This window comes from Vipera ursinii (assembly GCF_947247035.1).
Source record: "Vipera ursinii genome assembly, chromosome: 2".
Lineage (NCBI taxonomy): Eukaryota > Metazoa > Chordata > Lepidosauria > Squamata > Viperidae > Vipera > Vipera ursinii.
The window spans coordinates 233,325,421-233,342,077 of record NC_139513.1 but is presented as its reverse complement, the minus strand read 5'-3'; the positions used below and the strand labels follow the sequence as shown (position 1 = coordinate 233,342,077).

Below are 16,657 nucleotides of genomic sequence, written 5' to 3'. Positions count from 1 at the left end.
AGCATAATATATATTGCTTTACTCTGTAAAAACTCAGAAGATAGATGTGGTTGTGTAATGTAGTAGAAGAACGCTATACCTTGGTAGCATTTTGAGGGGGAAAAGAATTCTGTAATACTTTACATTAAAGTTTAAACCTCGCATTCATTTCAGTAAGGGAAAGCTTTTAGTTCCATGATGTTGCCTTTGCAAATGCAGAGTTTTTGCCGTTGGGAATTATTGCATGTTTGTTAGGAATCTGTCAGCATGAAAAGAATTTCTGGAAAACTAGGTCATTCTCTAACACCTGCCTTGTGTCTGTGAGCTGTGTTGGGAAGACATCTAAAAGTCCGATAGCTCTCTTCTTGCATTTTCCCTCAACTCTCTGCTGCAGTCTAAATAGCAATACCAAGTTAATGTTGCTTTGACACTTGATTTATTGGTTGGGCTGCTGGCTAGTTATTGGTGGCAGGCGTGAAGGAAGAAGAGGAGTTGTATTTACTGGATAACAAGGAAATTGTCCTTCCTTCTATCTCAATCCTAAAGCTCTTGGGCATCCAGCCAAATCTTGTCTTAATGAAAATTTATAGTTGAGATTATAATAGGGCAAATCATGTTTAGCAAGTCAAGGGAATGACCCTGCAGAGTCTGGAACACACAGCTAGTGTGCCCCAAAGCTAGTTATAAAAAGCTTCCTTTAGTCAGGGAAAGAATGGGTTGTATGATGGACTTAGCATTGCTTTCAAAAAGAGCATGAAAAATGTGGATATGCTATGTCATTAAAGGATAAAAATTATGTATTTCCTGAATTAAACACTTGAAGTATTTAATCTTGCTTTGACTGACTGGAACATGCTCTCAAGCTTAATTTTCAATAGCCAGAGAAAATGTAACAAATGTACTGGCTAACTTTAGCATTCAAAATATTTAACTGATTACAAATCCTGGCCCTCTTCACTGCTTCATTGTAAATTGTTGGGATTATAGTGCTGTCAGCAACACAAGGATTCCAGAAGTATTACCCTTATATCAGAATAGTATAAAAGTACTTGAGATTTTGTAATCCTCCTCAGTCCAAATATTAAACGTATTTTAATCTCCAAATATTTGTGCGGTTGTCACTCAGGACTTAGTATTTGCTGATAGCAAATTGTGAAACGTAACAGATTAAGTTGAATAGATATTTTAAAATCTTTTCCATCCTAGTGGCTTGGCTTCCTATCTAAAATACTTTAAATGGAGGTATTTGATGTCTTGACAGTTTGTAAACAATGGAGGTATTTTTATGAGATAACTGGTTCCAAGTTTAACAGAGAGTGCGTAGAATATGGGTGGAGAGGCAATTAGTGTACAACAATGACAGAGTATCTTGTAGAACCATAAAGGCCAAAAGGCATTAGGGCATCAGCTTTCATGGACTGATTCACATAAATTAATCCATAGAAAATATGTTTATCTTTGCTTTTATAGTAATGGACAAACTTAGCAACTTCTCTGAAATTCCCTACAATGTGCAGTAATGTTACAAAAATACTATGTGATACAAAAAAATCAACTTTGAAGGATTTTTTTTTCTGTTCTGAGACAACAAAGACTTCAGCCACAAAAGATTAGTAGTTTTAGAATACCGTTGCTATTTTCCCTTTAAAAGAGTGTTCCTTTTGGGATTATTTTGCAGCATTCGAATATACACTGCATAGAAGCAGTGTATATGCATGGAGGCATGCATGAATGAAATCTGACATACCCAATACCTTTTTATGATTCAGTGACCTGTATGTGTGGTATTTCATGGTGTATCCAATGTCATATTCAAATGTAAATTAGTACACAGCCTTATGCTAAGACAGGAACATCTAAACAATCACACCCATCTTTTTCCTTCCGCATTAATGATTCTTTCTACGTAAATGTATAAAATATTTGTATTTATATTGTCTTTTTTTCCCCCTTAGTCCCAGAAGCTGAGCCTATTGAATATGCTCAGTTTCCTTTCTACCTCAATGGACTGCGCGATACCTCTGATTTTGTGGAAGCTATAGAGAAAGTGAGAGCAATCTGCAATAATTACACAAGCCTTGGGATTCCCAGTTATCCAAACGGGTATCCTTTTCTCTTTTGGGAACAATATATAAGCCTTCGTCATTGGCTCCTCTTATCCATTAGCGTGGTCCTGGCCTGCACATTTCTGGTGTGTGCCCTCATTCTTCTGAACCCCTGGACAGCTGGGATCATTGTAAGTTTGTTGAAGTCAAATTCCTTTTAGCGCAGCTCTAGCTACATTCAGGAAGGTTTTGTTTATGTCTGAGCTACTAGTGGAGTGTGCATATTGCACCATTCATGATATATTTATTCTACTTACTTGAGGGGGCAGGTTTTCCTGCTAAAGGTACATATGCTTTAATAACCTTAATATTTTGACCCAGTATTAAATTGAAGTTTTAAAAATAAAGGTGGCTAAACTTTTGGCTTCCATCTAAATTCCTGGGGGGAAGGGAGGGGGGAATCAAAATTAGAACATGTTTTTTTATAAGCGTGTTCAGTATAGTATATATTTGTTATGGGCAGTTTTGGCTTAGGGAATCATTTTCTAGTTTGAAACATCTTAATTTAAACCTATACAGCTTTTGCTGTTAGTTCTCAGGTTTAAGGCATCCCGGATGAGAAAGGAAAGAGTATCACCAAAGCATGACTCTCCTTAAACTCGCAGGCTGTTTGGATTCCAGCATTTGACCACCCACTGACCTCTAGTGCTAGCATAATTTATGATTTATAAAATTTATAGGCCGCCCATTTTACCTCAGGGTAACTATAACCCTAGAGACTATAGTGGGTATTGTGCCACTCGTTTACTCTTGAGGAGTCTGGTTGTTGATAACAATGTTCAGCTTCAACAGAAGGGAAGAAAGTGGCACAGTGCGGCAGGGTGTTAAAAAATAAATAAAATGGTGAATATAAACTGTATAGACAGATGACTTTTTTATATGTTCTGCGAAGCACCAGACATCTGTCAGCACACTGTATTCTTTTCAAGCAGAATGTTTGATGTCATTCTGTTTAAACTTTATGAACTCTGCAGCTTATAAAATGGTAGAGGTAAAAAAAATGATTACTGGTTTTTGGCCCATAGATTTGTATAACAGGTATGTAAAAAGGTAAATGTTTAGTCTAGAAGAGCTGTCTAAGGGTTGACTGTGTATGTTATCAGTCATGAGTCATTAGCTTATAAAATAATTTATTGTGATTCCTACAGAAGTGGGTTTGGGTTACAGAAAGGAATTTTACCTTTTGTACAGAAGTTTTAGACCTCCTCCTCCTCCTCCAGTTATCTGTTTAGTGGAAATCCTGTATCTTTTTATGTATCTATCTTTGCACTAGGACTGAATTTAGTAGAGGTGAAACATGCAAAAAAAAAAAAGCAGAAGGCTAACAAAGTTTTAGATTGCAGTGCCAAATTAAAGGCTTACCTTGAGAAGAAATTACTATAGTATATAATATTTGTAAGGATACAGACACTTACACTAAATAAGTTAAGGGTTTTTAAAAAAAAAGAAGTTATGCTTTCTGTCTGTGCTTTTGTTTCTGCAACATGATAAATAGTTAACCACCATCTGTAATCTTTTAGGTGGTTGTACTGGCTCTTATGACAGTGGAACTCTTTGGCATGATGGGTCTAATTGGAATAAAGCTAAGTGCAGTTCCTGTCGTCATCCTGATTGCCTCTGTTGGAATTGGAGTGGAATTCACAGTTCATATTGCTTTGGTAAGTGGCAATGTGCCTTCTAATTTCTGACCTTCCATGTATGTGTGGGGGAAATTGATTTGTGCAGCTTTTCCAAAATCCAAGTACAAATTTGTATGTCACAATATGAGTATGTGAATAAATTGCAAATACTGTACATGCAGTACTGTACATGCAAGTGTTAAAATGTTTAGATATTTCTCAGTTAATGCATATAAACTAGAAGTATAACAGTATGTCACGTGCATGTTTAAATATATGTATTTTCCTTTTTTTTGAGAAGTTATCGAGAGGACACACACACACACACACACACACACACACTGTACTCAATTATTTTTTCAGATTAATTCATATACTTTATCTCAGGCATTTGAGTTACTGTAATATATGACATTGTAATCAAATTGGTTTGTCTATCACCCCGTAATGCTGAAGATTTTTTTGAAAATCTATTTAATGGGAAGAGGAACTTCTGCTGTGGAGTGTATGTGCTTTTACATGTTTGCACAGATGCTCACATATTTATATTGAGAAGAAAGCAAATACCAAGCCTTTAAATTAGGAGTAAATTCATGGCATAATCTATAATGCTTGTTGGGTTTAGGACGTTTAGGCACGGACAGTTGGCCATGCCTCCTTTCCCCCCCTGCCACCCACCTCAGCCCATTTACAGCCAGCTTTCCTCCTCTTGCCCTCCCCCGGCCATTCTCCATTCTCCATGGCCAATGAGCCCCTGGCCCTCCGTTCCTCGCCATTTGGCCTGGCCCATTCACCCAGGCACCATTTGACCCGGGCCTTTGGTTGCACAGGACAAATAGCTCCCAGCTAATGGGGTGGCAGGCAGAAGCCATGGTTTCGGGGGGGGGCAGTGTGTGATTGGTGATTTGCAATTGCAGGGGCTGTGGGGGGACAGCGCGAGACCTAAGATTTTTTTTTTTAAGTACTGCGGCTGCTCTACAAGTTTTGGGCCCTTGTAGATCTGTCACCAGGACCGGAGAGAGGGGGAGTGGTGATAGGAGTAGCAGTCACCGAAGCCACTGGGGGAGGGAGCAAGGAGGAGCAAGGCTGGCGCGGCTTCTGCAATTGCAGATGGCATGGGAGAGAGCGCAGGCGAATGGCAAGGACTGCGTGGCTTCTGCAATTGTGGGCAGTATGTATGTGGGGTCAGTGCAGATGAACAGAGGTGGTGCACAAACTGCCCGTTCGGTGTCAGGCTGGATTCCAGGCGCAGAGGCAATGGGACGGAGGTGGGGGGGGGAATGGAAGGGAAAAAAAGAAGCTGCTACTCTGCAGGGTTTTTTTTAAGCTGTCAGAAGCTCTGTGCAGAGCGGGCAACAGGCAAGCAGCAGTAGGGAGGGGCTTCCCATGTTGTCCGCCCTCCCCTCTGTTTAGCCAAGGGTCCATGCCTAAACGACCCATTCTGGTCCTGTTGCCTGAATCAGATGGTTCTATGTACTCATATTCATACTCATATGTACGCATATGTGGAAATTTTCTAGGTGCTAGTTTTCCCATCTGTGCCATTTGAGCGATGAAATTTTAAGCTACTGTGTAAATTTCACTTATCTTCTTGGCACCTATAGGAGGGTGTTTTACATAGCACTAATTGTGGACTTTTGTTGCTGTTGGAATTACAGTTTAAGGTGTAACAAGTTAAATATCCTCTCCCACGCATTGCAGATTTCTGTGTCATTCCCTCTCTGTCTCTGTCTTTCTCTCGTACACTCCACCCCCAAAATACACCAGGTGCTATTTTTTTAAAATGCTGACATACCTCAAGGTGATTAGTTTATATCTCATCTACTTTTGCCTTTTATCTCCATGCCTGTAGTCCTTTGGTACCAAAATACTTCAGGCAGCTGTCATGTAGGAATTAGAGTAAAGCTACCAGATTTCTTTTAGAGTGTTTTTCTTCCAGTTTGTGTCTTTATTTTTTTTTAACTTAGATTGCAGAATTGAGAATGGCCACTTGATTGCAAAAAACAAAACAAGATACAGAAAGCCCTAACTATGTTACCATTTTTTTGTAGTCCTGTTTGGTAGCCTTAAGTTAATGTTTTAGTCACCTGTCTTCTATCCCCTTTTTAAAATTAAAAATGCCTGCTGATCCAGCACTTAGATGTCAGCTTTCTAATATTGTGATAGAGCTTTACTTAAAATAGAAGACATATTTTAAAACCATTCTTCCTGAATCACAACTGCAAATGAAAAACCTCAGCCAAAGTTTAACAGGGAAACTACGAAAGAGTGAGGATAGCTGGCTGAACATAAAGAATAAAGTCATACAGAATGTGAAATATTCAGTGTTTAGCTATCAGTAAATTTCAGTATGTAGTACTTAAAAGGAATTTCTACAAATGAATAGTTCATTCATATCAATTCTCCCCTTCTGTTGTTTTTTTCACATCTCACACATGCATTCATTTTAGCGTGCTGAAACCTACACTGCATGTTTTTGTAACTCAGATCTTATAAAATGCTCTGACTATTTATCCATCCATTATCGGCATGTACAACTCCCAAGCTCTGTCTCTTTAATTTTTTTCTATGAGCCCAACTACGATGTACATGTTTTCAGTGAATTCAATGCTGTCCAAATGTTCAGAATTACAGCTCTCACATGGGCCTGTCATAGTCCCTGCTTGCTAAGGTCAAGGGAAGTTGAAATCCAAACCATTAACGTACAAGTGCTCTATATTGCAATACAAAAATCAGAAAGACATTGTCTTATCGGGACGATGTTTTCCTGTACTATATTGCTGTATAACAATATGTGGTGCAACACCTTTTCCAACCCCAGATGGTATGGTCAAAAAGTACAGTTAAGGGAGTATGGTTACACATTTTAAGAATATAGGGGTGAAAGATGCTCCAGCATAAATATTAATGCAAGGGAAAGTGAAATCATCATCAAGTTTTAAATGGAAGAAAGACAAGTAATGTTAAATATTGGGAAGAACAATATACAGCATCAGTGATACCCTAGTTCTCTTTGTTAGGTGAAATGGATGAAATTTTAGTGACACACAAAAGAGGAAGAAAGAACATCAATATAATGTAATCTGCAGTGTTTGGTTAAACTATTTTGTATTTAGTTGGTGCATTTAATATTTTAGAATAATTATAAACACCCTCTTCAAAGAATCCCTAGAAATGAGTCGTAATTCCTGTAAGTACGCATTAAGAATTATCTCTACTCTGGAAGCAATTCCCCAAATGAGTAAAAGAATAATTATAGCTAACCTTTAAATATCTGAGATTGGGAATGATTTCTGGTTGGGGATGAATTATAATGCTCCTTAATTTATAAATTACATTTTATGACAGGTTGAAGAACTTTTCTATTCCTTAAATAATACATCTTTGATTTCTGTGAGGAAAGTCAAGTATCCTTAAACTGTGCTTACTAATTAATACATTTTTTTCTAGGCATTTCTAACAGCAATAGGAGACAAAAATCGTAGGACTATCCTTGCATTAGAACACATGTTTGCACCCGTGTTGGATGGAGCTGTGTCTACACTACTTGGCGTATTAATGCTTGCAGGATCTGAATTTGACTTTATTGTCAGGTAGAGCTTACCCATTTTCGTCTTTCCCCTGTTTTATGAGAACATAATGAATGCAGTTGAACCTCATTTATCTGATTACTCAAATGTGCTTACAATTGACTAACTAATAAGACATGTGGATAAGAGTATCAATATTCTATTGGACTGTATGCCAACATTACACCAATGAAAAGCAATTTTATCCATATCTGTCAATAAAATAAAATCCAAACTACATGGCTGGACACAAAAATTTGTGCAAATGTCAAGTATTCTAGAATTCTTCTACAAGCAAAAGCAAGGGGGACATAAGAAGCAAAACCCCCAACAATTAGCTGTAAAGTTTACAATACACTTTTTTTCCCCTTCTCTATACTTTATAACATCTTGCTTGATAAAGAGTTCAGGACTGCCTGTCCCCTCTTTTTGTAAAATATTGGTTTATTGTAATAAAGGCATCATCCAGTTATGGATTGTAGGCAAGACTGTTAGGAGAAGTTACTTGTTAACTGTTTTTCCTCTCTTTTCTCTCTTGTCTTACCCAAGGTGGACCAATGATAATTCACTTCCTTTTTCCCCAGCAAGCTTTGGGGGGGTCTCAATATGGGTGTTGGGATTTTAATATTGAACTGGATTAATGATACACACACAGAGACGGGGAGAGATGCAGCCCCCTTAATGGCTGTGGCTTATCACAATTCCTAATTTCTTTTGCCTATTTCTGTTTTGGGAACTTGGACATTTCCATATACCTGCTGTTGTAATAATTGAACATGCCTGCAATCTTGTGCCTCTGTTTTTTACTGTACTGTGTTAGTGGTTACTTTAATCTCACTAAACTCAGAAAGACTCTTTGGAGCCAATACTCTCATTTAATAAAAACATTAAGTTGGTATCTAAGACTAGGTATTGCAAGTGATTAACCACAGATGACCTTTCACCAAAACATTGTTTAGAATAATTTATATAGAGGATAATTTTGAGTTGAGAGGCCTATAAAACTACAAGCACCCTGGATCTTTATCTCCCCTTTTTCCCCCAAACTAAAGTTTATAAAAAACTTTTCCCGACCAAAATTAAAAAAGAAAATTAGAAATGAATGTTAAGTCAGCAGGACTACAGGATGTCCTGTAAATTCCATAAAACTGCCTATTGGCCTTTCTGTTGGAACCTAAAGGAAGTTGGTGGATTTAATTAGGGATATTCATTTCTCAGATAAAAAGAATCAAACTAATTCTTGCTTTAGGAGAACTCTGTGGAGGGATACTAGAAATGGGTCCTATCTGCTGTTTAGGCAGAGTTTTTGAGCAGAAAAGCAACACCAACTCTCTACAGTATAGCACTGCAGACACAATACAGAATAAGGTGAATGAGTATTATGAGAACAACCTATTGTTGGTATTAGATTGCTAAATATAGTAAAAGTCAAAAGAACACCATAGAAATGTCATTTCTCAAAACATTTTGAAATCGTACCCCTCTTGGATCTTCAAACTTGAACTTAGTTTACATCTAGGTTCCCATCACTTTCCTCTTCTCTTCCCTTCATTCAGTTCTTCATTGCATTCCTGCATTTTCAGTGTTTACACAAGGTACTCCAGATGCGATTTCATCACGAAGCAATTAGGGCATGTGGGTACTCAGCCTCAGCAATTGGGCAATCCTGATTACTGTGTTTATACTGGGCAGAAGAAAATAGCAGAGCATAATAGTAAGTGGTAGAAAGATATTGAAGAGCAGTTGTCTGTGCCACATGGTTTATCTGCTTCCCTTGACTGTGGTCAGAGATGCTTTTCCATCTTACCTCTTGGAGTAAATATTAATCACCTGTCTATCGCTTCTATCTGTGGAACTTAGGGAAGGGCATTGCCACCTTGTAATTTACTTCAGGCAAGAGATTACTAGTGATGTGCATTTTTCATTTATACCAGTGGGGCTTCTGTTCACATTTTATTGTGAGAACAGAACATTGCACACCTAGTGGTCACTATTGTCCCTTAGGTCTCTACTCTGGAAAAATTACTTTTTCAAATAATTATTTGTAGTGTCTTTAAAACTGAGCTTGGCTTTCTTATTTTCTAGCACAATCTGGGTTTAGTTTATTTTTTTTCTCTCTCTCTCTTTTGAAGAGGGATGGAAACTAAATAAAGCAAAGCTTGGGCATTGTTTCAAGACCTGAGAAAGACTACAATTTCCCCACAAGGAATAGATTTTAAGCTCAACAGCACATCTGGGTAGAGGTTTTATATACTCAGTGGTCAGATCTGTAATCAGCCTGTTTATTCTAGAGCAAGACTGATGAGATGCCATTGACTGCAGCAAGTCTTATATGAAGGTGTATTAACTCTAGTATAAAGTTGTGTTCATTTTACATCAGTGTACGAAATTGGCTGTTTGTTTTCCCCTCCCCTTTCCACTAATGCAGACCAGAAACTTCTAGATGTAATGCTTCCATAACAGGAGGATAGCTGTAGTGTTTTTTCCTGATAGGGCGCGCAACTTGGGGGTCCTCCTAGACTCACAGCTCTCTTTAGAAGATCATATTGGAGCTGTGACTAGGGGGGCCTTTGCCCAGGTTCGTCTGGTGCGCCAGTTGCAGCCCTATCTGGACCGGGATGCCTTGCGTACAGTCACTCATGCGCTCGTGACCTCTCATTTGGACTACTGTAATGCTCTCTACATGGGGCTGCCCTTGAAGACCACTCGGAGGCTCCAACTGGTGCAGAATGCAGCTGTGCGAGTTGTGTTGGGAGTCTCCCGATACTCCCATGTTACACCTCTGCTCCGCGAGCTGCATTGGCTGCCGGTTGCCCTCCGGGTGAGATTCAAGGTGTTGGTAATGACTTACAAAGCCCTACATGGCACGGGTCCGGATTACCTACGGCAACACCTGCGGCCGGCGCCAACTTCCCTCCGTCCAGTGCGCTTCCACAGAGAGGGCCTCCTCAGGGTGCCTCCGATCAAAGAATGTCGACTGGTGGACCCCAGGGGGAGAGCGTTCTCTGTGGGTGCGCCAGACCTGTGGAACTGCTTGCCGGTTGAACTCCGGATGGCCCCCGAGATTCGCTCCTTCCGGCGGGATCTAAAAACTTACTTATTTGAGCAATCTGGCCTGGTTTGATGGGTTTGGGTTTGGGGTTTAAACATGGTTTTTAATTATTGTATATATCGGGCATAACATTTAATTGTTTTTTAACTTTTGTATTTTGTCTTTTAATACTTATTGCCCTGTACACCGCCCTGAGTCCTTCGGGAGAAGGGCGGTATAAAAATTTAATAAATAAATAAATAAATAAATGTTGTAAGCCACATAGTGAGCAAAACTATTGACAAAAGACTCAACTCATCTCCTCCTCCTGCTCCTTTCACCTTCAAACAGTAGCCTAAAATCTGCACCATTAAATGCATCTTTGGGTTTAGCCTGTTTCTCCCTGCTCACTCCCTCTCTCCCTTTCTCTTGCTCCCTATTGCCATCCCCACTTTCCCCCGTGCTGGATATTTGCTAGTCCAGCTTTCCTCTTGGCTGGCAGGTTTGCCGTGTTATTCACGAAGGACCTTAGCCCTCAATGGTGGGAAAGGACAAGCACTTGTGCACTCTCCTCTTCTTCCATAGTCCTCCAGCCTTTATGTTTGAATTGGGTGACACAAAACAAGAGCGTTCAGAGATGCTAAATTGTTCAACAAAAGATTAGCCTGCAATGTAGCTTGGCTATTGTAGAGGGCTCTTATGCAGTACAATACTCTGGCTTACCACAGAATGGCTCGCATTTTCTTTGCAAAAGCCGGGTTCCCGCGTTTAAAAAGGTTGCAACTTGAGCTATTTGGTAAAAGTGGAGCTCACAGAATTCAAGGCGGAAAGTTATGATTAATGAATGGCAAGGGAAAGCCTTACCTGATATACTAGAGATTTAATTAGAGATTTTGCTGTTAGATGCAGGAGCATTTCACACTGGATTAGTTGCTGGGAGAAGTGGACTTTCTTTCTCCTTCTAGGCTAAATTGTTTAAATTCTACACCCTTCACTTCATTTGTTTGCTTCTGCTGGATTTTCACTAATGGAGGGCCTCTTTCATTGTGTTTGTGCTTTCAATCCTTTCAGTCATTCAGTTTGCATTCCATATTTTTGTGTTTGTGTAACACATTCATAAATAACATTACATGCTGCAAGATTCTGGCAAATTAACAAACTTTTTTTTTCTTTCCTTTTTTGAACTAACACTTTGGTTGTGGAACGTAGAACTCTCTAATCCAAAAGGTAAAAAAAAACACACACACAAAATTGCATGCTGAGTTTATTCATTAAATAGGAAAAAATGAATGTTATATTAGCATGCTTGCTTGGATATTTAATGAAAGTATATTACCTGCCTTGTTTTCTGTTTTTAGTACTCAACACGCTTTCTGATTGTAACTGTTTATATCTTAAAATTTTCAGGTATTTCTTTGCTGTTTTGGCAATTTTAACTATCTTGGGCGCTTTGAATGGATTGGTACTGCTTCCTGTTCTCCTTTCCCTATTTGGACCATATCCTGAGGTCAGTATTATTATAATGACACATATTTTGTACTTTTACCATTTTAAATTATATTGCTTTATAATATTTGGCACTTTGAGACATAATTCAAAATCCAAAACTTAATTCATTTTACAGATCTAACTTTTGTGATATAGAAAAATTGATTCTGAAAGAGAACTTTTGTGATTGGATATCAGAAATATTATTTTATGGCCCAGCTATTGCTATCTTCCATTTGTGTGCCCCTTTTTCAAAAACAGAACACTGGAAAGAGGGTGGAAAGACAAATAATACAAAATTTAACAAAGCATAAAAATATATCTATTAAAGTCCTCTCTATACATCATAGTTAGTGTCCCCAATTGATTGCTGTTAATCAGGGTCGACTTCATTCCAGCACTTGCAGCTACTTCTTAGGAGGTTTGTTGCTGCCATCTTCACATTTTTTTCCCTTTCTTCTGAAACATTTTTGGGGGGCATGAGAAGCACAGATGATGACATCAAGTTTGATCGGTTGCAGGCCCAGAAGACAGCTGCTGGGATACCAGCATGCCTGCTTGAAAAGTAATGTACTGCATGCAGTATCCATAGAGGTGTTTCAGGTAGCATTCTTCTAAACACAAATTATGTACTTAAACCAAGTACTTGAAACAGAAGACTTTTTAAAAAGCATGTATGCATGGAAGAATCACCATTCTAATTAATTCTTAGGTTTTTTAAAGCTCTGATAACTATTTTTGAAACTATCGTGTCTCATTCCCATTCATCCTTTCATAACACCAAAAGAACTTTCCCCCTCAAATCCCATTCTTTCAGAATTTCTCCATAAATTTTTACTGTTCATTATAATGTTATAGTGAAGATCCCAATCTCTGAATTCCTTTTTTCATACTTCACCAGAATTACTATATGGTAGAAATTCATATTTTTGACACATATTTTAGCCCTTTTTTCACAACTGAACCTACACCTTTACTGTCATACATGTATCCATTGGCTCCAGTCTAAAAATGAGACCACTTTCATTCAGATTATTTCCTCTTTGTTTCACAGACATCTTCCTTCCTTCTTTTCTTTCCCTCGCTCCCCCTCCCTCACTGTTTTTTTTACATTCCAAAACACAATCTTCCACATGCCAGATGGATCCATAGACACTCTTTAAGTTCCTTTTATGGCTTTATTCAGTTGAGGCTTTTACATAGCGATTCATCCCCTATTAATGGCAAAGACAGTTTGGGTCAATTCTGGTAAATGTTTTTTTTTTTTAATTCCATTTATATCCCGCCCTTCTCCGAAGACTCAGGGCGGCTTACAAGCTTAGCAGTAGCCTTCATTCTATGTATATGCCTGCTTCTTAGGGCTTATTACAAAGTCAGCTTAATTGCCCCCAACAATCTGGGTCCTCATTTTACCTGCCTCGGAAGGATGGAAGGCTGAGTCAACCTTGAGCCTGGTGGGATGCGCACTAATTGCAGGCATCTGGTGTTACTTAAGGAGGCATTAGCCCACTGCTCCACCAAGGCTCAATGTTGACCAAATGCCACAAGTGCAATCAGTGGCCAGAATGCCAGAAGTGCAATCAGTGGCCAAGCATACTTATACCACTCTATTAATTTAGGAACCTAAACTGCTGATTATTTTCCAGATTACCATATTGTTGGCATCTGACCAATTAGCAGGTTCATACGGTATAATGCTGAGAGACTATGAAAATTAGTGAATGATGGGAGAAAAGGAAATAAGGGAAAGCAACAAGAGTGAAGGTAGAAAAAATGTCGGGAGAGAACAAGTCCTGTATGAAAAAGTATTAGAAGACAGATCAGCTGATCTTTCAGTGGACTGAATAGGAGTTGAATGTAAAGATGTATGTTGTGGAAGATACTTCAGAATTATGCTACAGAATGTCACAGAAGCGTGTGGGGTTACAATAATTGGAACCCTTTTACTTCATAACAGCAACCCATGTATCGTGCAGTAACACAATTTAAATTACAGTGTGTCAAATCTTAATTTATATGTCACGCTCCTGCACTGTTCATCAAGGATTATTAAGTGGAAAATGACACTCGACACAATTTACCTGCAGTTCTTCAAAGACTGATCGTGGGTATTTCTCCAAGCTTAAGAATATGCCTGAGGCTTTTATTGATCTACTACTAAGAGCTTTAAAAATGTTACCTTCAGGTTTCTCCAGCTGATGGAAGGAGAAGACTACCTACCCCTTCTTCTGAACCTCCCCCAAGCATTGTGAGGTTTGCTGTTCCACCGACTCATGGTCAAAATGGCTCAGATACATCTGATTCTGAATACAGTTCTCAGACAACAGTATCAGGAATCAGTGAGGAACTACATCAATATGAGGGCCCTCAGAGAACTGGGGCCCCAGTCCATCAAGTCATTGTTGAAGCAACTGAAAGTCCAGTGTTTGCCAAATCCACGGTGAGTAACTGAAGTCCCATTTTGGTATTTAATTTATTGTACCACTGATCCCATATATTTATTGTTAAAAATAATCCTGAAGTAGGGAATCAATTTATTTCAGGAAAGGATACTTATGATAGAGTAAAATAGAAAATGATCACAATTAAAAATACTAAATTATAAATCTTTAAACAAGGGACATTGTTAGGTAACACCTGTTTATAAATTTCATGTGACTGTAAGTGGTACAAAAAACAGTAATTGATTGTAAGTGAAGGAGATGATTAATGACCAAAGCATGTGTTCGTAATCTCATCTCCAGAACACAAAAAATGGTAATAAATACAAAATCTACTTTCATCTGTCCTTTAGTTGTATTTTTACTGTACTTATCACAAAATTCAACTGAATAAAGGAAAGAAAGTGAAGTGTTAGAATAGTCCAGTGCTAAATGAATGGTTTAATTTGTATAATTTCTTCTGATACAGAGATTTGAGTACGGAAGTGGGTTGGCCTAGTTTGGTTGAGATAATTTCTAAGTAAAAAAGTGACTTTTGCCAGGTTCTCTTTAGTAGCCTTTGCATGTAAGGGGGCAGGAACAAAAATAAAAAAAATCTAGCTGGATATAAGTTGACACAAGTGATGAATATTTATCAAAGTGTTTTTTCCAAACCGTGTCCAATTCATATTTATCTTTGAACAAGCTAATCTAGGAAGTAAAAAGGGATTCTTTTCTTCTGCTTCTGAGATGAAGAATAGGTAATTAGAGCCATTACAATAAGAAGTAGAATCCGGGGCATCCATGGTGGTGAGGGAGAAATCAAAAGGATCAAAATAGCAGGCGTGACAGGGCAATTGAAGGCCCACCCCTGTTTACATGAGAACAACATACATTAAAAAGGGGCAGGAGTTGGATTGTCTGGCTGTGCCATTTTGATATTACTGACCCCACCTGTGGATGCCCTGAGTAGAGATACCCTTTTAGATCAAATGTGTTTAATTTAAAAGGATTCTGTATTCTACATGCTTAAAAAAAATCACTCATCAGTTAAATGTGCCATCTCATTAATATCTACTTGAACTCTATCACTTGCCAAAAAATCAAGTGTTTGCTTATGGAGCCACACGAGAAAATGTTTCCATTCCACTTTTTTTGCAAAAGGAGAAACTGTACTCAAGCGGATTAATGAGAACACACTTGAACGCAGGTCTGCAAACCGTGGCTCCGGAGCCGCATGCGGCTCTTTCAGCCGACTCCTGCGGCTCCCAGTCCTCTGCCATGTGCAGTCCAAAAAAAAAAAAAGTGGGTCTAAAAAAGTTCAACCAATCAATTCAAATATGCAGGGTAGGTGCATATCTTGCCTTGGCTCCACTCTTCATTCAAACCCTGTTCTGCGCATGCGCTCATGTACGCACATGCGCACACTTGAATAAAGTTTTGGAAAGTAATTCCGTGGATGTATGCACGAACTTTTGTTTCACTGCGATGGTGCCCTTTATTGCTTGTTATGAAGTAAAAGGGCTACTATAGAGCAAGAATGCACCCAGGCTTCTAAGTAACTTTGTCAGATTTGCTGTGGCAAAGTACATTTAATTAATGCAACAATAACTATTTCATGAACCAGATAAAAGCTTTTGGTTCACAATATTGCTCAAAGGTTTCCCTGCCTTTTTTCCCCCCTCCCAGGTGATCCAACCAGAATCAAGCTATTATCCATCAAGCCCAAAGGTACACTCTAATCAAGACCCTGGAATCCAACAAACATGGCATAAGAGCAAGAAGTTGAAAAGAGAACCAACGGAAAGACTTCAACCACCCCCTTACCGGCCACGTAGAGATGCCTTTGAAACTTTTACTAAAGGGCATTCCTGTTCTAGTAACAGGGATTGCTCTGGTCAGAGAACTCGTTGTCAGAACATCAGAAATCCAGCCTTCACTGCCACAGGCTCTTCTGTGCCATCATGTTGCCAGCCTATCACTACCGTGACTGCCTCAGCTTCAGTTACTGTAGCTGTACATCCTGCTGGGCACAGCCACAATCCTCATGGAGGAAGCTTTCCAGCCTATGAGAGACACCATGAAGCTGAGCATGGACAATTTGAGGATCCTCACGTGCCATTTAATGTCCGGTGTGAGAGGAGGAACTCTAAAATAGAAATCATAGAACTGCAAGATGTTGAATGTGAAGAAAGGACTCATGGCGAGGGCTCAAATTAAGGTAACACTTTCCATCCCCAGTGGGTAGCATTACTCACACCATCTGCCAGCATGCATGCACTTCTTACCCATCTCTTGGCACTGAGCCATGGTGGCGCAATGGTTAGAATGCAGTATTGCAGGCTAATTCAGCTCACCTGCCAGGAGTTCAGTCCTCACTGGCTCAAGGTTGACCCATCCTTCCATCCTTCTAAGGTTGGTAAAATGAGGACCCAGATTATTAGGA

At 39.0% G+C, this 16,657-nt stretch overlaps 1 protein-coding gene across 1 annotated transcript in view; it reads left to right on the top strand.

Moving 5' to 3' along the window:
* The window catches only part of PTCH1 (patched 1), a gene marked incomplete at its 3' end in the record, with an annotated part of 55,118 nt that extends 38,687 nt beyond the window's left edge, over window positions 1-16,431 (top strand). Inside the window, exons 16-21 of the mRNA XM_083353499.1 lie at window positions 1,935-2,215; window positions 3,605-3,742; window positions 7,154-7,296; window positions 11,711-11,810; window positions 13,977-14,231; window positions 15,901-16,431. Coding sequence (XP_083209625.1) covers window positions 1,935-2,215; window positions 3,605-3,742; window positions 7,154-7,296; window positions 11,711-11,810; window positions 13,977-14,231; window positions 15,901-16,431 — 1,448 coding nt within the window. The remainder of the gene's footprint in view (window positions 1-1,934; window positions 2,216-3,604; window positions 3,743-7,153; window positions 7,297-11,710; window positions 11,811-13,976; window positions 14,232-15,900) is intronic.
* Between the last annotated feature and the right edge of the window lie 226 nt (window positions 16,432-16,657).